A 24,729-nucleotide genomic window follows, 5' to 3' on the forward strand; every position below is an offset into this window, starting at 1 on the left:
ACATCTGCGCCACACAAGTGCCAGGCAATGACCTTCTGCAACAAGAGAGGATCTAACCACTGCCCCCTGACATTCAATGACATTACCATCGCTGCATCCCCCACTATCAACATCCTTGGGGTTACAATTTGACCAGAAACTGAACTGGACTAGTGATATAAATACTGTGGCTACAAGAGCAGGTCAGAGGCTAGGAATCCTGCAACGAGTAACTCATCTCCTGTGTGATGGAATACCCTCCACTTGCCTGGAAGAGTGCAGCTCCAACAACACTCAAGAAGCTTGACACTATCCAGGACAAAGCAGCCCGCTTGGTTGGAACCCCATCCGCAAACATTCACTCCCTCCACCACCAATGCACAGTGACAATGTGTACCATCTACAAGATGCACTGTAGGAACTCACCAAGGCTCCTTAGGCAGCACCTTCCAAACCCACGATCACTACCATCTAGAAGTAGACAGGTGGAAACACCACCTGGAAATTCCCCTCCAAGCCACTCACCCTCCTGACTTGGAAATATATCACTGTTCCTTCAGTGTCGCTGGGTCAAAATCCTGGAACTCCCTCCCTAACAGTACTGTGAGTGTACCTGCACCACATGAACTGCAGCAGTTCAAGAAAAAAGCTCACCACCAGCTTCTCATGGGCAATACGGGATGGGCAATAAATGCTGGCCTAGCCAGCAATGTCCACATCCCATGAACAAACTAAAAAAAAAATTACTCTTACCTGATTCTCGTATTTTAGTTTTGACAGCTGCTCATGCAGATGGTTATTTTCACGAACTGCTGTTTCTCTTAATTGGCTTACTTCTGATAGTTCAGAATTCATGGAATCATACTGATGCTGAAGATTGGAAATGTCATTTTCTTTATTGTTGATAGTCTCATTCAATTGACTATAGTGTCAGAACACACAAAGGTTAATTCAGTGCTAAATTAGCTAAAATAGATAGCTAATTAGTTCATTCACCTCATATAAGATAACTTTGCTTTAGCTGTGACAACTTCAGCAATAGCTGTCAAGTTTATTGCTCTTGAAATAGTATGGTCCAAGAACCAGTCACTATACCATACACTCCAATTTCTGTATGACCTGTATGGCAAAACAATGCCATTGCCTGATCAGAATACTAGATCCATTGGCGTCTGTTGTAACTCCTACTCAAGACATGCAGAACTTCAACCCCTAGCTGTTGATCATAGTACTCCAATTAGAAACATGTATGTGATCCAGTGTATAAGGGAATGTCTTTTTTGTGGCATCATTAAAAACATGTAGATGGGCAAGATAAAAACAGATAGCAAATCACTTTCCTGACTCAATTACTCTACTCTATTTTTCTTTTGTCTCTCAGAAATGAAAGTGATATTGGCCTTTAACAATTAAAGACTTGGGTTTACATAGCACCTTTCATGAACTCTGGACTTCCCTCGGCATGGCACTGAAGTGTTGATTTTGGCTCTCAAGTCCTTTTTTTTTTATATTCGTTCATGGGATGTAGGCATCACTGATTAGGCCAGCATTTATTGCTCATCCCTAATCGCCCTTATTCAGAGGTCATTTAAGAGCCAACCACCACATTCCTGTGGGCCTGGAGTCACATGTAGATTTCCTTCCCTAAAGGACATTAATGAACCAGATGGGGTCATCATCAGTCTTTCACTTCCAGATTTTTATTGAATTCAAATTTCACCATCTGCCATGGTGGGGGGATTTGAACCCAGGTCCCCAGAGCATTACTGTGAGTCTCTGGAATACCAGTCCAGTGACAATACCACGATGCCACCACCTCCCCTTCAAGTCTTGGAGTAGGACTTGAAGCCACAACCTCCTGGCTCAGGGGTGAGGGTACTACTAACTGAGCCAGCAGCTGGAGGATCCTCGTGGGTGAGAGAATTATCATATGAAGAAAGGTACTGCAGAACTTAAATGGTACAGAGGATCTAGAAAAGGATGCACTCTCATCAGGAGAGATTATAGAATTTGAGGTATGGAGTATACGAAGTTTAGATGGTCCAATGAATTAAATTGTGAAACATGAAAACATCCATACATTGCTGAGATATACAAATAAACCAGGCAACATATAGGCTTCCACCTACATAGGTATGCTTTTGTGCTCACAATATATCATTTACACTCTTCACAAAGCAAGAAGAAAGCAGTCATGCGTCAGAAGAAGAGTTTCTCATACCTGTATTAAGCTAAACCACTGTCACCTTGGGAAATTTGGATAACAATGCAGTTGTGAAAATATAAGGTGAAGCTAAGAGCACTAGTCATCCAATGTTAGTAATGGGGCTGGCTGTGGAGAAGCCATTTGAACTCCCTGAATTGGTTGAGGATTTAGACCTCACTGAGCCTGCTGTGTACCACAAATTGGACCATATAGAACCCAACTGGTTACTAATTCCCCGTTACAGAAGGAAGACACCCTGAGCCAGCTTGTGACTATAGGCGGAATTTGATGCAGAGGCAGGAGGGTTTGATCGGGCTGGAGGTTGGGGTTGGGGACCTGCCACCTTACTGACTCCCCCGCCCCAATCAAGCTCAGGACTGGAAGGGTGGAGGGCAGCCTTCCTTCCTGGAGGTCAATTGAAGCCTTTAAGTAGCCACTTAAGGGCCTCACCCACTGCCGCTGGAAATCAACCAGCAATGGGTGGGGGACTTGCTATGCAGGGAGGCCAGGCTGTCCGTTCATATGAACATACAAATTAGGAGCAGGAGTAGGCCATTTGGGTCCTCGAGCCTACTCTGCCATTCAATAAGATCATGGTTGAATCGATTGTGGCCTCAACTCCCCATTCACATCTACCCCCGATATCCTCTGATTCCCTTGTTAGTCAAGAATCTATCTAACTCCTGCCTTAAAAATATTAAATGACCCCGCCTCCACCGCTCTCTGGATAGCAGAGCTCTCACTGGAGGAGGTGGGGTGGGGGTGGGGGTGGGCAAAAGAGGGGTCCCTCATTCATTGGAACTCTGTGCCCAATCAAGGGACCTGGCATCAGGAAGGAGGTCCATGCAAGAAGCCACTCCCTGCACCCTGTTTTTGCTAAGATGTTCTGATAATAGACAACACTGGCGTTGTGAATATCTAGTTCATGGTTGATGTACTTTAAAATATAACTTGCAGTTTTAAGAATTGAAGTTTAACCGTAAACAATGGGATAAATGCAATTAAAGCAAGTATGGAGCTTATTACACTTAAAAGATTGGGGCCATGCTGCCTTAAGAGGATAACAGCTAGAAATGTAAAATAATTAAAATGCTGGGGTTTGAAGATTGCCAGAAAACCTCAAGAAATATCAAACAAACACAGGTTACCTTTTGAACTAAGTCAGAAGAGAGAGAGCTATAAAACATCAGGTGAGCGTTGTTACCTAAAGAGATGGAGATGTGATGTCTACAATGCTTGCAAGAACAATAGCTGTCCAGAAAGATATATTTACTTTGAGAGCCAAATTAGTTTAAAAGCATTCAGTAAACCATGAAAGGTTGTAAAACACATTTACTTCATTGGGTCAAAAAATAAATTGTAAACGAGGGATAATTAACTTAATCAAAACCAAAAATTACTGGGAAAACTCAGCAGGTCTGACAGCTGTGGAGAGGAAGACAGAGTTAACGTTGAGTCCATATGACTTTTCATCAGAACTTCATCAGAACTCGAGTCATACAGACTCGAAACATTAACTCTGTCTTCCTCCCGACAGATGCTGTCAGACCTGCTGAGTTTTTCCAGCAATTTTTGTTTTTGTTTCAGATTTCCAGCATCCGCAGTATTTTGCTTTTATAATTAACTTAATGGTCAGTTTGAGGACAGCCCACAGCAGACTACGATGTCATAGCGAAGGGTGCAGATTAGGAAGGTTCTCTGGTTTCAATGTAAATGGATGTTTGCTAAGGGGGTTCAGTTGCAGTTTGGACCTTGTGCAGTTGCAGCTCACTCAGAGAAGGTAGCCAAAGTAAATGACAGTCAGATAGACCTGCACTGGAAACAGAGTCACAGAATCACAGAGTGCAGAAGAGGCCCTTCGGCCCATCGAGTCTGCACCGATACTTGAGAAACATCTGACCTACCCACCTAATCCCATTTACCACCACTTGGCCCATAGCCTTGAATGTTATGACGTGCCAAATGCTCATCCAGGTGCTTTTTAAAGGATGTGAGGCAACCCGCCTCCACCACCCTCCCAGGCAGCGCATTACAGACCGTCACCACCCTCTGGGTAAAAAAGTTTTTCCTCACATCCCCCCCTAAACCTACTGCCCCTCACCTTGAACTTATGTCCCCTCGTGACTGACCCTTCAACTAAGGGGAACAGCCGCTCCCTATCCACCCTGTCCATGCCCCTCATAATCTTGTAACCTCGATCAGGTCACCCCTCAGTCTTCTCTGCTCCAACGAAAACAACCCAAGTCTATCCAACCTCTCTTCATAACTTAAATGTTTCATCCCAGGCAACATCCTGGTGAATTCTCCTCTGCACCCCATCCAGTGCAATCACATCCTTCCTATAATGTGGCGACCAGAACTGCACACACTACTCCAGCTGTGGCCTCACCAAGGTTCTATACAACTCCAACATGACCTCCCTACATTCGTAATCTATGCCTCGATTGATAAAAGCAAGTGTCCCATATGCCTTTTTCACCACCCCACTAACATACCCCTCCGCCTTCAGAGATCGATGGACACACACGCCAAGGTCCCTTTGTTCCTCAGAACTTCGTAGCATCATGCCGTTCATTGAATACTTCCTTGTCAAATTACTCCTTCCAAAGTGTATCACCTCACACTTTTCAGAGTTAAATTCCATCTGTCACTTATCTGCCCATTTGACCATCCCGTCTATATCTCTTTGTAGCCCAAGACACTCAACCTCACTATTAACCACCCAGCCAATCTTTGTGTCATCCGCAAACTTACTAATCCTACCCCCCACATAGTCATCTATGTCGTTTATATAAATGACAAATAATAGGGGACCCAGCACAGATCCCTGTGGTACACCACTGGACACTTCCAGTCACTAAAGCAGCCTTCTGTCATCACTCTCTGTCTCCTACAACTAAGCCAATTTTGAATCCACCTCATCAAATTACCCTGTATCCCATGTGCATTTGCCTTCTTTATAAGTCTTCCATGTGGTACCTTGTCAAAGGCTTTTCTGAAATTCCTATAGACTACATCAACTACACTAGCCTCATCTACACACCTGGTCACCTCCTCAAAAAATTCAGTCAAATTTGTTAGGCATGCCTCCCTCTGACAAAGCCATGCTGACTATCTCTGATCAAACCTTGCCTCTCCAAGTAGAGATAGATTCTCTCCTTCAGAATTTTCTCCAATAGTTTCCCTACCACTGATGTGAGACTCACTGGCCTGTAGTTCCCTGCCTTATCTCTACAACCCTTCTTAAATAGTGGAACCACATTAGCTGTTCTTCAGTCCTCTGGCACCTCCCCAGTAGCCAGGGAGGAATTAAAGATTTGGGTCAGAGCCCCTGCGATCTCCTCCCTTGCCTCCCTCAGCAGCCTGGGACACAAATCATCCGGATCTGGAGATTTGTCCACTTTTAAGCCTGCCAACACCTCCAATACCTTGTCACTCCCTATATCAATTTGCTTAAGAACCTCACAATCTCTCTCCCCGAGTTCGATACCTTCATCCTCATTCTCTTGGGTGAAGACAGATGTGAAGTATTCATTCAACACTCTAGCAATGTCCTCTGGCTCCACCCATATATTGCCCCCTTGGTCCCTTATAGGCCCTACTCTTTCCCTGGTTATCCTCATCCCATTGATATACTTATAGAATATCTTGGGGTTTTCCCTACTTTTACCAGCCAGAGCTTTCTCAAATCCTCTTTTTGCTCTCCTAATTGCTTTCTTAAGCTCCACCCTGCACTGTCTGTACTCCACTAATGCCTCCGCTGATTTGCTTCCCTTGTACCTGCTAAAAGCCACTTTTCCTTCTCATCATAACCGGAATATCTCTGGTCATCCATGGTTCTCTGGGCTTGTTACTCCTTCCTATCACCCTAGAGGGAACATGTTGAGCCTGTACCCTCCCCATTTCCTTTTTGAACACCCCCCACTGTTCCTCTGTAGATTTCCCCACAAGTAGCTGTTCACAGTCTACCTTGGCCAGATCCTGCCTTATTTTACTAAAATCCGCTCTCCCCCAATCCAGAACATTTTTTTGCAACTTGTCTATTTCTTTGTCCATAACAAGCTTAAATTGTACCATGTTGTGGTCGCTATCACTAAAAAGCACCCCCCCACCAGCACCTCAGCCACCTGTCCGGCTTCATTCCCCAGAATTAGGTCCAACAATGCACCGTCCATTGTTGGATCCTCTACATATTGACCTAAAAAGTTCTCCTGTACACATTTCAAGAAATCCACTCCATCCAAGCCCTTAACACTATGTCTATCCCAATTAATGTTGGGAAAGTTGAAATCACCTAATATAATTACCCTATTGTTATTGTTTTTACACACCTCCACAAATTGTGCACATATTTGCTCCTCGATTTCCCGCTCACTATCTGGGTGTCTATAATAAACACCTTACAATGTGGTTGCCCCTTTTTTATTCCTAAGCTCTATCCCCAAAGCTCCAAGATATCATCTCTCCTTACTGCAGTAACTGACTCCTTAACTAAGAATGCAATGCCTCCTCCTCTTTTACCCCCTCCTCTGTCTCACCTGAAGATTCTATATCCGGAATGTTGAGTTGCCAATCCTGCCCCTCCCTCAACCACGTCTCAGTGATAGCTACTATATCACAATTCACATGTCAATCCTCACCCTTAACTCATCCATTTTACCTGTAATACTCCTGGCATTAAAGTAGAAGCCATCCAGCCTTGCCTTACTCCCTTAAAACTTAATGCAGCTGTACTCCCTCTGACTTGATTGCTTTATTGTACTATGAAGTGGCCCTATTCTGCTAACATCCTGTGTCCCCTCCCACTGCCAAATTAGTTTAAACTCCTCCCAACAGCACTAGCAAACCTGCCCGCAAGGATGTTAGTCTCGCTCTGGTTCAGATGTAGACCGTCCCGCTTGTACAGGTCCCACCTTCCCCAGAAACGGTCCCAGTAATCCAGGAATCTAAAATCCTCCCTCCTGCACCAGCTCTTAAGCCACGTATTCATCTGCGCTATTCTATTTCTGAGCTCGCTAGCACATGGCACTGGGAGTAATTCAGAGATTACAACTCAAGAGGTCTTGCTTTTTAGTCTACTGCCTAACTCCCTGAATTCTTGATGCAAGACCTCATCCCTCTTTCTACCTATGTCATTGGTATCAACATGTACCATGACCTCCACCTTATCACCCGCCCCCTTCAGGATGCCCTGCAGCCGTTCAGTGACATCCCAGACCCTGGCACCAGGGAGGTAACATACCGTCCTGGAGTCACATTGACGGCCACAGTAGTGCCTATCTGTTCCCCGACTATAGAATCCCCTATTACTATTGCTCTTCCTCCCCTCCTATACAGACAGGCTGCTTGTGGTGCCAGAAGCTTGGCTCTGCCTGCACTTTCTGGAGGAACCAGCGCCTCATCAGCCTCCAAAATGGAATACCGATTTGCGAGCGGGACCCCAGAGGACTCCTGAACTACCTGCCTGTTTCTCTTGGACTGCCTGGTGGTCACCCATTCCCTTCCTTCCTCAAGTCCCTTCACCTGCGGTATGACCACCTCTCTAAACGTGCTATCCACGATGCTCTCAGACTCACGGATGTCAAGAACTAACACCACAATTGACCGTGTGGAACATGGATGAGGCTTAATCTCAGCTTGAATCTTGAGAGGGAACAGAAGCTTGAAGATTGCCTAGTTTGAAGCTAGTGAGAGAATCTACAGTAGGCCTCACGGTCTCTTACTGCAGAAGAAAGTAATCAGCTGAATTAGCTTGGAAGTATTGAAAAGTGACCAGAGCAAGAGACTGAGACAGATGGTAAATGAAAATTTTATCTCTGAGAATAGCTGGAGCTGAAGAGAATTCTCCAGAGGACTGTGGCATACTTATGGATGGTCCCTACAGAAGTAAATAATGTTAAGATTGATGTGTCTTATAAGAGAATTCTTGGGGAAGTAAGAAATAAACCCAAGTGCATAACATAGTTAGTTATAAACCATATTAAGTTAATACTGCTTGTTTTATTTCATTCTTTTGTACACAATAAAGTTTGTGTTTTGTTGAAAAAAGAGAAAACTTGTGGTATAGTTCTATTGGTTAAAACAAGGTATTCAGATTTCTTTTTAAAATGTTAACAATCCCTATCTAGACCGTAACACTGGAAATATACTTGACAATACGGAAAATTGCCCAGATTGGATTTGTCCTTTGTTGTGCAGACCAAACCTATCAGCCTATAAATAATAATCAAATTGATGAAGGGAATCATCTACATGCTGTCCTGTAGCAATTATACACTCACAGCTGGCTCATTGCCACTCATTTTAGGTTCCACCAGAACCACTCGGGTCCATACCTCACTACAGCCTTTTTCCAAGTATGGACAAAAGACCTGAACTCTAAAGGTGAGGCAAGAGTGACTGCTCACGCCATCATGGCAGCAGTCAGCCAAATGTGGCACTGAGCAGCCCTGTTAAAATTGAAGTCCGTGAGGATATGAGGAAGCCCCCGGTGGCTGGATTTATACCTGACACAAGGGATAATGGTTGCAGCTGTTGAAAGCCAATTATCTCAGCTCCAGGCAATTATTACAGGAGTTCCTCAGGCATCTTCACAGGCCAAACTATCTTCAGCTACTTCATCAATGGTCTATTCTATATCATAAAGTTAGAAGTGGCAGTGTTTGCTGATGATCAAGTTCAGTCCATTCGCAACTTCTAAAATAATGAAGCAGTCCATACTTGCATGCAGCAAGACTTGAACAACAATCAGCTTGGGTTGGTAAGTGGTGTAACAAGTGACTATTGCAGACATCTCTCTCCATCAATATCCTGGATAGTATCATTGACCAGAAATTCAGATGGAGATCCAATAAGTGCCATGACTACGAAAGCAGGTCAGAGGTTGGGTATTTTGCAGAAAGTGGCTCACCTCCTGATTCGCAAAGCCTCTCCACCACATGCAAGGGCACAAGTTAGAAGTGTGATGGAATACTCTGTTTTGGCCTGGATGAGTGCAGCTATAACAAAACTCAAGGAGCTTGACAATATCCAGAAAAAAAGCAATCCATTTGATCAGCAAATCTACTAGTCCAAACATGCACTATCGCCACCATAAACATACTGTAGCTGCAGTCTGTACTACCTACAGGATGCACTGCAGGAAACCCCAAAGTTTCTTCTGCAAGACTTCCAAAACTCTCAACCTCCACCACCTTGGAGGATAAGAGCAACAGATGCATGGGACAGCATCACCTCCAGTTCCCCCCCAAGTCACCTATCGCACTGACTGAACATATATCACTGTTCTTTCGTTGTTGCTGGGTCAAATCTTGGAAATTCCTATATAATAGCTCTGTTGCACCTTCACCATATGACCTTGCAGCGTTTCCAGTAGGCCACCTACCACTACCTTCTCAAGGGAAACTAATATATACAGTCTAAAGTATAAAGCTAGTATAAACGCTGGCCTTACCACTTGTGCCCACATCCTGAAATAGAATAATTTCAAAAATGCACAATAAATATTTATCTCCAATAAGTGTCTGAATAGGGAGGTCTTGTGGCACAGTGGTAGCGTCCCTACCTGGACCAGAAGCTCTGGGTTCAAGTCCCACACCAGGACTTGTTGGTCACAGAAGGTGTGTTCATGACTTGGCCAAACAGGTTGATTATCAACCTGCAAATCCCTCCAATACAGCTAAGGCAGGCAGTAAGAATGGGAGAGTCTCCTGGTCAGCCAGAACCATGTGGTAGCTGCAGCGCAACATCTTCCCCACATTAAAAGACTCCATGCGCATGTCCTTACCACAGGAAGAACTCATGGCAAGAGTGCTTCTCGCTTTGAGAGGCTGCCAGAAGAAGGTGGTGCCCAGGTATGGTGGAAAACTTAGGAATCAGATCACAGGTGCTATTTCTCATATTACTTGGTAATGGAAGGCTCTATGGATATATGGCATGCAGAAGGGCCATGGCTATGCATACCATACATGTTGCAAGAACATCTCAAGCACTCACATTGCTCCTTATGGCTAGCTTTTCAACGTCATCTTCTATAAACATTAGCTTATCCAAATTCAGTGCTCATATCCTATCTGGCACTAAGGTCCCATTCCCTTCATCTTCGCTGACCTACACTGAGGCATTGGAAGACACTGAACCAAAGCTAAAATTCTCATAGGATGGCTACAGCAGAGAAGTAGGCCATTTGGCCCACTGAGTCAGTGCCAACTATCTGCAGGAACAATGAGCGAGTCCTATTCCCCTGCAAACCTGTTTTCCTTGAATTTATTCAATTTCCTTTTGAAAGTCAAATGAATTTGCCTTCACTCATTCCATCAGGCAATGCATTCCATATCCTAACCACTCACTATCTAAACAGGGTTTTCCCTCATGTCACCATTGATTCTTCTATCAATCATCTCACATCTGTCTCTTTGCTTCCCGACCCTTCTGCCAATATGAATTGTTTTTATTTACTCATCTAGGCTCCTCATAATTATGAACACCTCTATCAAATCTCCTCACAATCCTCTCTTCTCTAAGGAGAACAGCCCTAGCTGTTGGTACCAATGACATAGGTAGAAAGATGGATGAGGTCTTGCATCAAGAATTCAGGGAGTTAGGCAGTAGACTAAAAAGCAAGACCTCTCGGGTTGTAATCTCTGAATTACTCCCAGTGCCACATGCTAGTGAGCTCAGAAATAGGAGAATAACACAGATGAATACGTGGCTTAAGAGTTGGTACAGGAGGGAGGGTTTTAGATTCCTGGGTCACTGGGACCGTTTCTGGGGAAGGTGGAACCTGTACAAGCGGGACAGTTTACATCAGAACCAGAGCGGGACTAACATCCTTGCGGGTGGGTTTGCTAGGGCTGTTGGAAGGAGTTTAAACTAATTTGGCAGTGGGAGGGGACACAGAATGTTAGTAGAATAGGGACACATCATAATACAGTAAAACAATCAAGTCAGAGGGAGTACAGTTGCATTAAGTTTTAAGGGAGTAAGGCAAGGCTGGATGACATCTACTTTAATGTCAGGAGTATTACAGGTAAAACGGATGAGTTAAGGGTGAGGATTGACACATGGAATTGTGATATAGTAGCCATCACTGAGACGTGGTTGAGGGAGGGACAGGATTGGCAGCTCAACATTCCGGGATATAGAATCTTCAGGCGAGACAGGGGAGGAGGTGTTGCATTATTAGTTAAAGAGTCAGTTACTGCAGTAAGGAGAGATGATATCTTGGAGGGGGCATCGAATTAAGCTTTATGGGTAGAGCTTAGGAATAAAAAAGGGGCAGCCACATTGTTAGGTGTTTATTATAGACCTCCAAATAGTGAGCGGGAAATTGAGGAGCAAATATGTGCACAATTTGTGGAGGTGTGTAAAAACAATAACTACTGGGATAGACATAGTGTTAAGGGCTTGGATGGAGTAGATTTCTTGAAATGTGTACACGAGAACTTTTTAGGTCAATATGTAGAGGGTCCAACAAGGGACGGCACAGCGCTGGACCTAATTCTGGGGAATGAAGCCGGACAGGTGGCTGAGATGGTGGTGGGGGAGTTTTTTAGTGATAGCGACCACAATATGGTACAATTTAAGCTTGTTATGGACAAAGAAATAGACAAGTTGCATAAAAATGTTTTGGATTGGGGGAGAGTGGATTTTAGTAAAATAAGGCAGGATTTGGCCATGGTAGACTGGGAACAGCTACTTGTGGGGAAATCTACAGAGGAGCAGTGGGGGGTGTTCAAAAAGGAAATGGGGAGGTACAGGCTCAACATGTTCCCTCTAGGGTGATAGGAAGGAGTAACGATCCCAGAGAACCATGGATGACCAGGGATATTCAGGATAAGATGAGAAAGAAAAGAGGCTTTAGCAGGTACAAGGGGAGCAAATCAGCGGAGGCATTAGTGGAGTACAGAAAGTGCAGGGTAGAGCTTAAGAAAGCAATTTGGAGAGCAAAGACGGGATATGAGAAAGCTCTGGCTGGTAAAAGTAGGGAAAACCCCAAGGTATTCTATAAGTATATCAATGGGAAGAGGGTAACCAGGGAAAGAGTAGGGCCCATTAGGGACCAAAGGGGCAATCTATGGGTGGAGCCAGAGGACATCAGTAGAGTGTTGAATAAATACCTCTCATCTGTCTTCACCCAAGAGAACGAGGATGATGGTATCAAACTCTGGGAGAGAAACTGCAAGGTTCTTGAGCAAATTGATATAGGGAGTGACAAGGTATTGGAGGTGTTGGCAGGCTTAAAAGTGGACAAATCTCCAGGTCCGGATGATTTGTGCCCCAGGCTGTTGAGGGAGGCAAGGGAGGAGATCGCAGGGGCTCTGACCCAAATCTTTAATTCCTCCCTGGCCACTGGGGAGGTGCCAGAGGACTGGAGAACAGCTAATGTGGTTCCACTATTTAAGAAGGGTTGTAGAGATAAGCCAGGGAACTACAGACCAGTGAGTCCAATGTCAGTGGTAGGGAAACTATTGGAGAAAATTTGAAGGAGAGAATTTATCTCCACTTGGAGAGGCAAGGTTTGATCAGGGATAGTCAGCATGGCTTTGTCAGAGGGAGGTCATGCCTAACAAATTTGATTGAATTTTTTGAGGTGACCAGGTGTGTAGATGAGGGTTGTGCAGTTGATGTAGTTTCTATGGATTTCAGCAAAGCCTTTGACAAGGTCCCACATGGGGGACTTATAAAGAAGGTAAATGCACATAGGATACAGGGTAATTTGATAAGGTGGATTCAAAATTGGCTTAGTTGTAGGAGACAGAGGGTGATGACAGAAGGATGCTTTAGTGACTGGAAGCCAGAGTCCAGTGGCGTACCACAGGGATCTGTGCTAGGTCCCCTATTATTTGTCATTTATATAAACGACATAGATGACTATGTGGGGGGTAGGATTAGTAAGTTTGCGGATGACACAAAGATTGGCTGGGTGGTTAAGTCAGGTTGAGTGTCTTGGGCTACAGGAAGATATAGATGGGATGGTCAAATGGGCAGATAAGTGGCAGATGGAATTTAACCCTGAAAAGTGTGAGGTGATACACTTTGGAAGGAGTAATTTGATAAGGAAGTGTTCAATGAACAGCATGACACTAGGAAGTTCTGAGGAACAAAGGGACCTTGGCGTGTGTGTCCATAGATCTTTGAAGGCGGAGGGGCATGTTAGTGGGGTGGTGAAAAAGGCATATAGGACACTTGCTTTTATCAATCGAGGCATAGATTACAAAAGTAGGGAGGTCATGTTGGAGTTGTATAGAACCTTGGTGAGGCCACAGCTGGAGTACTGTGTGCAGTTCTGGTCGCCACATTATAGGAAGGATGTGATTGCACTGGAGGGGGTGCAGAGGAGTTTCACCAGGATGTTGCTTGGGATGAAACATTTCAGTTATGAAGAGAGGTTGGATAGACTTGGGTTGTTTCCATTGGAGCAGAGAAGACTGAGGAGCGACCTGATCGAGGTGTACAAGATTATGAGGGGCACGGACGGGGTGGATAGGGAGCAGCTGTTCCCCTTAGTTGAAGGGTCAGTCACGAGGGGACATAAGTTCAAGGTGAGGGGCAGGAGGTTTAGGGAGAGATATAAGGAAAAACCTTTTTACCCAGAGGGTGGTGACGGTCTGGAATGCACTGCCTGGGAGGGTGGTGGAGGCGGGTTGCCTCACATCCTTTAAAAAGTACCTGGATGAGCACTTGGCATGTCATAACATTCAAGGCTGTGAGCCAAGTGCTGGTAAATAGGATTAGGTAGGTAGGTCAGGTGTTTCTCACGTTTAAGTGCAGACTCGATGGGCCGTAGGGCCTCTTCTGCACTGTGTGATTCTGTGATCTCCAATCAATCCACACAACTTAAGTTTCTCAGCTCTGGAACCATTCTTGTAAATCTTTTCCGCATCTTCTCTAATGCCTTCACATCCTTCCTAAAAGTGTGGTCCCCAGAATGGGACAGAATATTCCAGTTCGGGCTGAACCAGTATTTTATAAAGGTTTACCATCCTTCTTTTTGTACGCCATGCCTCTACTTACAAAGCCCAGGAACCCATATGCCTCTTTAACCATTTTCTCAACCTGCCCTGCCACCTTCAATGATTTGTCTACCTGTAGCTTCCAGGTTGCTCTGTTCCTGCAACCCCTTTTAGAATCATACCACTTCTCATATTGCCTTTCCTTGATTTTCCTACCAAAATGCATCACTTCACACTTCTATGCATTAAACCTCATCTGCTACATATCTACCCATTCCATCAGCCTGTCTATATTCTCTTGAAGTCTATCACTAATATTTCAATATTTCCACGTTTTGTGTCATCTGAAAATTTAAAAATTGTGCCCTGTACATGCAGGTCGATCATTAATATACATCAGAAAAAGCAGTGTTATAGTACAAAACCCTGTTGAACCCCACCGTATACCCTTCTCCAGTCAACTACTCTCTGTTCCCTGTCATGCAGTTAACTTCATGTCCCTGCTGCCACTGTCCTTTTTATTCCATGGACTTTAACTTGGCTGGCAAGCCTATTATGTGGCACTTTATCAAACACCTTTTGAAAGTCCATGTAAACTACCTCAACCACAGACCATTATCCTCATCAACCCTCTGTTACCTCACTGAAGAGATTCACTCAAGTTAATTAAATACAATTTGTCTGTAACAAATCTGTGCTAGTAGTTACTGGCCATAATCTATCATGTGATGTGGTGCAGGTGGACAGGAGAATTGTAAATGCGACAGCCTTGTTCAAAAAAATGGGTATTTTTAAAATTTGTTCATGGGATGCGGGCATCGCTGGCTAGGCCAGCATTTATTGCCCATCTCTAATTGCCTCTGTTCAGAGGGCATTTAAGGGTCAACCACATTGCTGTGGGTCTGGAGTCACATGTAGGCCAGACCAGGTAAGACGGCAGATTTCCTTCCCTAAAGGACATTAGTGAACCAGGTGGGTTTTTACGACAATCGGCAATGGTTTCATCGTCATCAGACTTTTAATTCTAGATTTTTATTGAATTCAAATTTCACCATCTGTCATGGCGGGATTCGAACACAGGTCCCAGAGCATTATCCTGGGTCTCTGGAATATTAGTCAGTGACAATACAACTTATGCCACCGCCTCCCTGGAAGAAGGATAAACCCAGCAATGACAGACCAATCAGTTTAATCTTGGTGGGAAAGTTTTTAGGAAAGTTAATCTGGGGTAAAATTCTTGAATTAAGGAATGCCAGCATGAATTTGTTAAAGGGAAACTGCGTTAACCAACTTGATTGTGTTTTTTGATGAGGTAACAGACAGCTGATGAGGATAATGTGGTTGATGTGGTCTATATTGACTTCCAAAGGCATCTGATAAATTGCCACGGATTAGGTTTGCCAGCAAAGTTGAAACCCATGGAATAAAAGACAGCATGGATATGAAGTTGGCCAAGTGACAGGGAGCAGACAGTAGTGGCGAATGATTCTTCCTCTGCACTTCTTTCTCCTTCGTTAAGACCTTCTTTGAATTTCATCATTTTCCAACTTTTGGTCACCTCATCTGAAACATCCTTTGTTGGCTTTTTTCCTTGCAGTTCTGTAAAGTGCCATGCTTTTTTAAAAAAAAATGTTTAATGTCCTATATAATGCAAGTTGTTGTGAATACTGTATAAGAGCATTTTGATGATCTGTACATTAGTGCAAGCAACAAATCACAACAGCCTAGTCAGAACAAAATTAGTCATGCAGCATCTGTGGAGAGAAACAGAGTGAACATTTCAGGTCGATGACTGTTCATCAGAAAGGTCATTAGTTCTGATGAAAGGTCAGTGACCTGAAACATTTATTCTGTTTCTCTCCACAGATGCTGCCTGACTTGCTGAGTATTTCCGCATTTTCTGTTCTTATTTCAGATTTACAATGTCTATAATAATTTGATTTGTAGGAAATTAGCCATGTTGTTATTTTCGCACAAGTAGAATCATTGGCGTACTGAAGATGTCTTAGGCTGACTAGCACATATTCAAAAACAGTAATGGAAATCTGTCCCAACCCAGATTAACCACTTTGTATAGCAGAGTTTTAGTGAATTTTTTTTTTCTGTTAACCTTGCACCTCTAATTCTGAGATATGTACTTGGTATAGAAGAAAAACAGTAATGCCATATTAGAACCGAACATTAAATCCACAGAAGCTAAATGCCATCTCAACATAACATATTATACAAATTTTCAAGAAATTTTCATGTCTAAAATGTACTTACTCAACAGTTGCCTCCAATTCACTTATGTTTAATTGATTATCTGCGATGTTCTTTTTCTTTGGAAACAAAACATGACAAATCCAATTACAATCAAAACATTAAAAGTTTTATTCGTCTAATGTAGCGGAAGAGCAATGGAAACCCTGGAAAAATTCACATTTACGCTGCTTTTCTGGAGTTTGCATGTCTCTTCTACTGAAGACATGGCTGACAATCAGGATAATCTCTTCTAAATGACGATACTCTATGATAATCTAAGGATTTAGCAAATGAGAAACACTTCCTTTCATCGAAGAGAATACTTTCAGGAGAGTTGGTTTCCTCTAATACCAATTTCTGCTTTAAGACTTTGAGGCATAAGTTATAGGACCAATGTGAATTACTTTGGTAGCAGAGCATGATAAGCATTGAAAACAATTACATATATCATGCAGCTTCACATTCCTCATTCATTAAAAATGTGGCTATATCCTGCATATGCTTTAGACTTTGCTCTATCAAATCAGATAAATTTAGAATGATACAGCCTCTTAAGGTGTTTCACCTAACTACAAGGCAACCAAAATCATCTAGGTTACAGGTTGTGGCTGGAATAAACTTGTGATCCTGTCATCAATTCTTCAAAAGCTGCATCATCTGCTCAATATGTTGACAAATACCTTAGGAAGTATAAAAGGACTATCATATCACAAATTTTGTGGCTCTTTTAAAATCACTTACTTTCTGGTGAAGAGTTTCCTCCAGGGATGCAATTGTCTCAGTCTTTTCATCCATAAGCTCTTGTAAACTATTCTTTTGTTTATCAAGTTCATAGACACTTGATCGAATTGAGCTAATTTCTTCTTGAAGTGAAGAAATCTGTCTGGTTAGATCATCTGTTGGGTTACAAGTTTTCAAATTTTACTATAATTAATCATGTGATTATGACAACTAAAAAACATTTAAAAAGTTAAAATGTATGTTTTTTCTTTTGTTTCAAATGACAATTAAGATTTTACATAAGATGGCAGTGGGGTCTGTGCTTATATAACCTACCTAATATTATTAAGTGTATTGTATATAGTACACAGTTCTTGGTCTCAATTTTGAGCTGCTCTTTTTAAACATTTAAAATGTAAAATCTCTAAGGAAGACCCTTCATCAACGCGGCAATAATTTTCCACCATGATTTATTGACGAACCCGTTGAACTCAAGATGGCTTTAAAAAAAAAGTTGGTCAAATTTTCTTAGGACAGGTATCCCCTGTTTAAACCATGTTCTATTTGTAGATTAGGGAAGTTCCCCAAATAGCGCTGCCTCCATTTTCATTTTAGTGCAGTTACGGAACATGCTCAGTCTTTTTTAAAAGCAAGCTACCGCTTTGTTGCCTCTGTCCCCAACCCTCTCGCTCACCACCTCTCCCAGAGCAGATGGGAAACTGTTCAACCTAAGCCACCTTCAATCCAAAACCAAAACCATTCCAACCTCAGTCATAGAGCTTCAGCATGCAGATGATGCTCGTGTGTACGCTCACTCAGAAACTGAGTTCCAAGTCATTGTTGACTCCTTTCCTGAAGCATATTTGAAAATGGGTTTTCATTAAACACCCAGAAAACCAAGATCCTCTTCCAATCAGCACCCACAGCAAAACACCGCCTCCATCGGTTAAGATTAACAGCAAAACCCTGGAAAACGTAGACCACTTTCCATATCTTGAGAGCCTCCTCTTGACAAAGGCAGACACTGACAATGAAATTCATCATCGCCTCCAATGTACCAGCCTAGCTTTCAACCAACTGAGGAAAAGAGTATTTGAGGAACGCGAAACCAAGGTCATGCTTTACCAGGCAGCAATGATTCCCGGGGTCCTATATGCTTCGGAAACTTGGATGATATACAACAGGCATCTCAAAATACTGAAGAATTACCACTGGTGGTGTTTTTGCAAGGTCCCCCAAATCCAGTGGCAAGAAAGATGGTCCAACAGCAGCATTCTGTCCCAAGCCAACTTGCTCAACATTGGAGTGCTCAAAACTAGCTCTGCTGGATGGGACATTATTTTTCTTTGTTCACAGGATGTGGGCGTCGCTGGCTAGGCCAGCATTTATTGTTCATCCCTAATTGCCCTTGAGAGGGTGGTGGTGAGCCGCCTTCTTGAACCCATGGACTGCAGTTCAAGAAGGCAGCTCACCACCACCTTCTCAAGGGCAATTAGGGATACGCAATAAATGCTGGCCTAGCCAGCGACACCCACATCCCGTGAACGAAGAAAAAATTATCCCACCCAGCAGAGCTAGTTTTGAGCTATGCCTGACACCAGACTCCCGAAGCAACTGCTTTACTTGGATCTCAGTCACAGTAGCAGACTTCCAATATCTTCAAAGCATTCCTGAAGGGATCAAAAGTACCCGCTGTCTCATGGGAGATCCTGGCTTGTAACCTACCAAAATGGAGAAGATATAATCGGGAAGGCACCAAACACATCAAGAGGCTACGTTGGGAAAGTGCAGAAGCAAAGTCAAGGTGTTGTAGGGATCACAAACCTCCAAACAAGCCAGCTACCCAATCCTTCAGGCACTACCTGCCCTGCAGGTGGCAGAGTCTGAAGATCGTGCATTGGACTTATCAGCAGAACCCATCGCTGTAACTGAAATTTTTAATTTTCATTCTACAGTTTTAAGCAGAAATTAAAAAATCCCACAAATTATATATTTTCCAATAACTTGATTACACTTTTCCACTGCCTTCCATAACATTTTAACTTCATACCATTTGAGCCTTCATTGATTTCCTGTCCATTACTTTTAGAAGCTGAACACTTCCATGAGTATACTGTAATTAATGTTGGAAAAAAAATGGATTACTCACACAATTTGACCAGTGAAAAGCTGACCCTAGAGACCAGGAAAGTCCAAGGTTTAGACCTCAATCTATGATGTTAACTGATTTCAACCAGAACATTAGTACAGCCATTATGACTGGCGTATACTTCTAGATTAGAGAGGGAGGGGGAAAACAAAATTTCCCAATCACAAACTATCAACCACCACATGGTGACAGACTGCCCTGTGATGTTCCTGCAAAGCTGCATATCTTGATGACAAGCAATGTCAAGGTTCACAAGGGGAGAATGATTACTTGATCCAGAAAAATACAAATGCCTAGAGGAGTTAAGCTAGCAGAAGCATGTCGCAGACTGTGGCACAATAGAACAGATTGTGCTCACCCTGATGATCTTTTCTCTTTTCTTTTATTATCTTCATAAATGATAAGTAAAAATAATCTTTCAGGAAAATGAGAAATTGTTACCTCAAATTTATACATTCACTGATTTTGCTTTGCTTTAAAAAGATAACAGTTGGCATTACCAATCTTTTCATTCTGGCGAACATTTTTATCCTGTGCAAGTTGTAGATCAGTAGTTTTTAATGAGAGACGTCGCTGGGTTTCAGCAAGACTATCTTCTGCCTGGTCCATTAACATTCTGCAATGATAAATATCACAACAGTATGGTTGTTGTTGTTGAAGGCAGTAAGAAGAGGGGCAGTGCTCGTTTATTAACTTTTTTTAAAAATACTTTGAGAAGTTTCAAATCAAACTAGATTGTACTTTTTAAAAAAAATCACATCAAAATAATGTGAATTATTCCATACAAGAATTAATAGCACCTTCCAATTTTAATAGTCATTTATTAATTTCTAATCATATATTTCCCAATTATTTTCTATCAACAGTATGATTTTTGCACTATAAATTCCAGCGTAAAACACACTAATAGCAAACATCATACAGATCAATTGGAAATGTTACTTCAATATTTTTTTTAAAATTCACTTTTGGAATGTGAGCATTGCTGATAAGGTCAGCATTTATTGTCCAACCTTAATTGCTCGAGAAGCTCATGGTGAACTACCTTCTTGAAACACTGCAGTCCTTGTGGTGAGGGTATTCCATGGTGCTGATCAGTAGAGAGTTCGGGGTTTTGACTTAGCAATTAGAAGGAATGGTGATATATTTCCAAGTCAGGATAATTTGTAACTTGCAGGGGAATTTGGTGGTACTGCCATGTGTCTGTTGCGTTTGTCCTTCTAGATGGGTAGAGATTGTGGGTTTGGAAGATGCTGCAACATATCTTGTACATGGTTCACGTGGCAGCCATAGGGGGCTGGTAGCGGAGAGAGTAAATGTTAAAGTGGTTGATGGAATGCTGATCAATCGGGCTGCTTTATCACGAATTGTGCTGAGTTTCTTGAATGTTGTTGGAGTTGTAATCATTCAGTTAAGTGGACAGTATTACATCACATTCCTGATTTGTGCCATGCAGATGGTGCAAAGGCTTTGGGAAATCAAACAGTCAATTGCTGCAAAATACACAGCCTCTGACTTGCTCTTGTAGCTGCAGTATTTATCTAGCTGGTCCAGTTATGTTTATGGTCAATGCTGATCCCAGGATGTTGAGGGTGAGGAATTCAGTGATGATAATGCCGTTAAATGTCATGGGGAGGTGGTTAGACTTTTCCTTTGTTGGAGATAATCATTGCTTAGCACTTGTGTAATGCAAATGTGACTTGTCACTAATCAGCCTGAGGCTGAATGGTGTTGATGTCTTTCTGCATGCAAACATGGACTGCTTTATTATCCGGGTTTTTCACCTGATTCCTACTGATTTCAATTTTACCAGGGCTCCTTCATGCAACGCTGTCAAAAGCTGCCTGAGACAAAAGCAGTTGTCCATGTTTGGGAAAAGGATATAATGAGGTGTGAAGCCCACATAGTCCTGGTAGAACCCAATCTGAGCAGGTTATTGGTGAATAAGTGCCGATCGATAACACTGTCAATGATCCCTTCCATCATTTTGCTGATGATAGAGAGTAGGCTGATGGGATAGTAATTAGTTGGATTGGAATTGCTGTAAGCTTTGTGGACAGGACACACCTCGGCAATTTTCCACTATGTCAAGTAGTCCTCTAATAGCCTAACTCTGAAGCACAAGTCTTCGATACTACAGTGAGGATCTCATTGAGGTCCATAATCTTTGCCATTTCCAGCGCTGTCTGCTGTTTCTTTCTCAACCATGGAATGAATCGAATTAGCTGAAGTGGCTTCTGAGATGGTGTGGACCTCAAGAGGAGGGCAAGATAAATCATTCACTGGCACTTTTGTCTGAAGATGGTAGTAAATACTTAATCCCTATCTTTTGCACTGACATGCTAGACTCAACCATAATTAAAGATGGGGATACTCATGGAGTTCCCTCTTCCTCTTGTTAATTTAATTATTCACCATCATTCATGACCGTATACAGCAGAACTGCAGAGCTGGATCTGATCTTTGGTGTAGGATTGCTTAGTTCTGCCTATTTATACTGCTTCCCCTGTTTGGCATGACTTTACTCATTGAATGATTACATAATGCAGAAGGAGGCCTATTGGCTCACCAATGTCCTTGCCGACCCTCTAAGAGCAACTCAGTAAGTCTCATTTCCCTGCCTTTTACCCTTGACCCTACAATGTTTTTCTCTTCGGATAATTATCCAATTTCCTTTTAAAATCCATGTCTGAATCCCCCTCACCGCACTCTCAGACAGTGCATTCCAGATCCTAATCACTTGCTGTGTAACAATGCAATTTTTCATGTCGCCTTTGGTTCTTTTGCCATTTGTCTGAAATCAGTGTCTTGTTCTTGGCGCTGCTGCCAATGTGAAGTCTCTCCCCTTATACTCTGAGCAGAGCCCTCATGAATTTTAACACCTCTATCAAATCTTCTCAACATTCTTTTCTGCAAAGAAAACAACCAAGCTTCTCCAATCTATCTACATAATTTAAGTTACTGATTTTTGGGACTATTCTCGTGAATCTTTTCTGCATCATCTCTAATGACCCTGCGTTCTCAACTAGCCCCGACACCTTCAACGATTTGTGCCCATTAACCCCCAAGTACTTCTGCTCTTGCACCCCCTTTAGAATTGTACCCTTTATTTTATATTGTCTCTCCTCATTCTTCCTAACAAAATGTATCACTTCATAGTTCTCCATTAAATTTTATCTGCCACCTGCTTGTCCATTTCACCAGCCTATATCCTCAAAATCCATCATCATCCTCCTCACAGTCCACAATACTGCCTAATTTTGTGCCATCTGCAAATTGGAAATTGTGTCCTGTACACCCAAGTCTAGGCCATTAATGTTGATTAAGAAAAGTTGTGGCCCTAATATCGACCCCCTGGGGAACCCCACTCCCGTCCTCCAGTCCAAAAATCAAGCGTTCATCATAACTCACTTTCTTGTCATTTAGCCAACTTCATATGCGTGTTACCACTGACCCTTTTAATCCACGGGCTTCAAATTTGCTGACAAGCCTATTATGTGGCAGTATATTAACACTTTTTGGAAGTCCACTTATACTACACCAACTGCATTACCCTCATTAACTCTCTGTTACCTCAGAAAAAACCTTAACCAAATTAGTTAAACACAATTTTCCTTTAACGGAGTCCATGCCAATTTTCCTTAATAAATCTACATTTGTCCAAGTGACTGCTCAAGCCTCCCCACTACTAAAGTTAAACTGGTTTCCCTTTCATTGCTGGGTTTATTCTTTCACCCTTTTTTGAACAAGGCTGCAACATCTGCAATTTTCTAGTCCTCTGGCACATCCTGTACCCATGGAGGATTGGAAAATTAGGGTCAGTGCTTCCACAATTTCTACTCTTACTTCACTCAGTACCCTCAGATGCATCTGATCCAGTCTCGGCGGCTTAACATAGCCAATCTTTCTAATGCCTCCTTTTAAATCAATTTTTAGCCCAAGCAGTTTCTCAAACACGTCATCCTGTACAGTGTTAGGCAGCATCTTCTTCTTTAGTAAAAACATTTAGTAACTCAGCCATACCCCTTGCTTCCAAGTGCAAATTCCATTTGTTGTCCCAAATCAGCCTCATTCTTCCTTTTACCACCTTTTATTATTTATATGCCTATAGAATTTTGGATTCCCTTTATGTTGGCTGTCAGTCTCTTCTCATGCTCTTTTTGCTTATCTTCTTGTCACTTCACTTTTAGGTCTACCTGTGCTGCTCCTAACATGCTCTTCTACACCTCATTGAACCAGGGTTGGTCTCCTGGCTTGATAGTAAATATTATTAGATATTAATCCCTAACCTTGATAGATTGAGGGATATTCCAGGCTACAATTTTACAGATTGTAGTGGAATATAATTCTGCTGTTGCTGATGGCCTACAGCACTTCATGGATGCCCAATTTAAAGCTGCTAAACCTGTCTTGAATCTATCCCATTTAGCATGGTGATAGTTTCATATAACATGATGCGGAGGTGTCCTCACTGTGAAGATGGGCCTTCATCTCCCCAAAGAATGCGCTGTGGTCACTCTTTCCAATGCCGTCATGGATAGTCGCACTTGCAAAATACACTTGTAAATTGATGAGAAGAGGTCAATAAGATTTTCCCTTGTATTGGTTCACAATGGCAGCTATGACGTTAAGAGCCTCAGTCACTTCTGTGCCAAAGCTAAACTAATCACCAGAGACGTACATGATTTATAGTTTGTGGATATCTGTAGTGTCATTACCCACTGTGCACCAGATTTGCAAGCTATTCTTGACCACTTCAATTCTGCATACAAGAAATTCAGTCTGCCCTTGAATGCTGCCAAAACAAAACTCGTGCATTAACCCACATCTGGTGAGCCAAATATTCCACCTCCCATATATGTTGAAGGAGGCACTCTGGAAATGTTGAGCACTTCCCATACCTTGGCAGCCACACATCTCTCAAAAGGCTATTATTGACGAGGAGATCCAACACCAGGTCAGCTGCATCGCTCAGCTTTCAAGAACTATTTCAAGAATAACAAAGTCCTCTGCAAGTCAACAAATGTGCTCGTGTATGGAGTGATTGTCATTGTTGTAGGGTGTTGGATATTGTGCAGTCTCGTATAACGTACACTGGTTGTCTTGACATGTTCTGCCATTTTGAGGAGATTCAGAGATACACAGGCATCTCTGCTCAAGAGAGACAAAGACTGGTTACGGATGACATACATCAGCTTCAAGATTCGTTTGTCACCATACCTTAGCAGCTCCAGAATCACACTTATGACTGGAGTCGGGTTCCGCTGAGCCCACAGAGTGGTGTTGTCTGTTGTTCAAAGCCAGAGGTCTTCGGGCACGATTCTTTGTCCGTTGGGACCTTAACACTGGCTCCCATGTCCAAGTTAAAGTTTATAAGTCTCCAGAGATGAGGCCAGATGGACATGTGAGGGTATGTGTGAGAGAATGGGTGGTGATGTCCCTTGAGCTGGCAGTGAGTGAAAGCCAGTGAATGTGTA

The 24,729-nt window shown here is 42.7% G+C and overlaps 1 protein-coding gene across 1 annotated transcript in view; it reads right to left on the bottom strand.

The window, feature by feature from the left end:
* LOC144683102 (testis-specific gene 10 protein-like) overlaps positions 1-24,729 on the bottom strand; it is a 92,696-nt gene that overhangs the window by 30,358 nt on the left and 37,609 nt on the right. The window contains exons 7-10 of the mRNA XM_078546119.1: positions 19,753-19,868; positions 17,125-17,279; positions 16,405-16,460; positions 733-901 (exon numbers count right to left, since the gene is read on the bottom strand). Coding sequence (XP_078402245.1) covers positions 733-901; positions 16,405-16,460; positions 17,125-17,279; positions 19,753-19,868 — 496 coding nt within the window. The remainder of the gene's footprint in view (positions 1-732; positions 902-16,404; positions 16,461-17,124; positions 17,280-19,752; positions 19,869-24,729) is intronic.

The sequence above is a fragment of the Cetorhinus maximus genome, chromosome 7 (genome assembly GCF_964194155.1).
Source record: "Cetorhinus maximus chromosome 7, sCetMax3.hap1.1, whole genome shotgun sequence".
Taxonomy (NCBI): domain Eukaryota; kingdom Metazoa; phylum Chordata; class Chondrichthyes; order Lamniformes; family Cetorhinidae; genus Cetorhinus; species Cetorhinus maximus.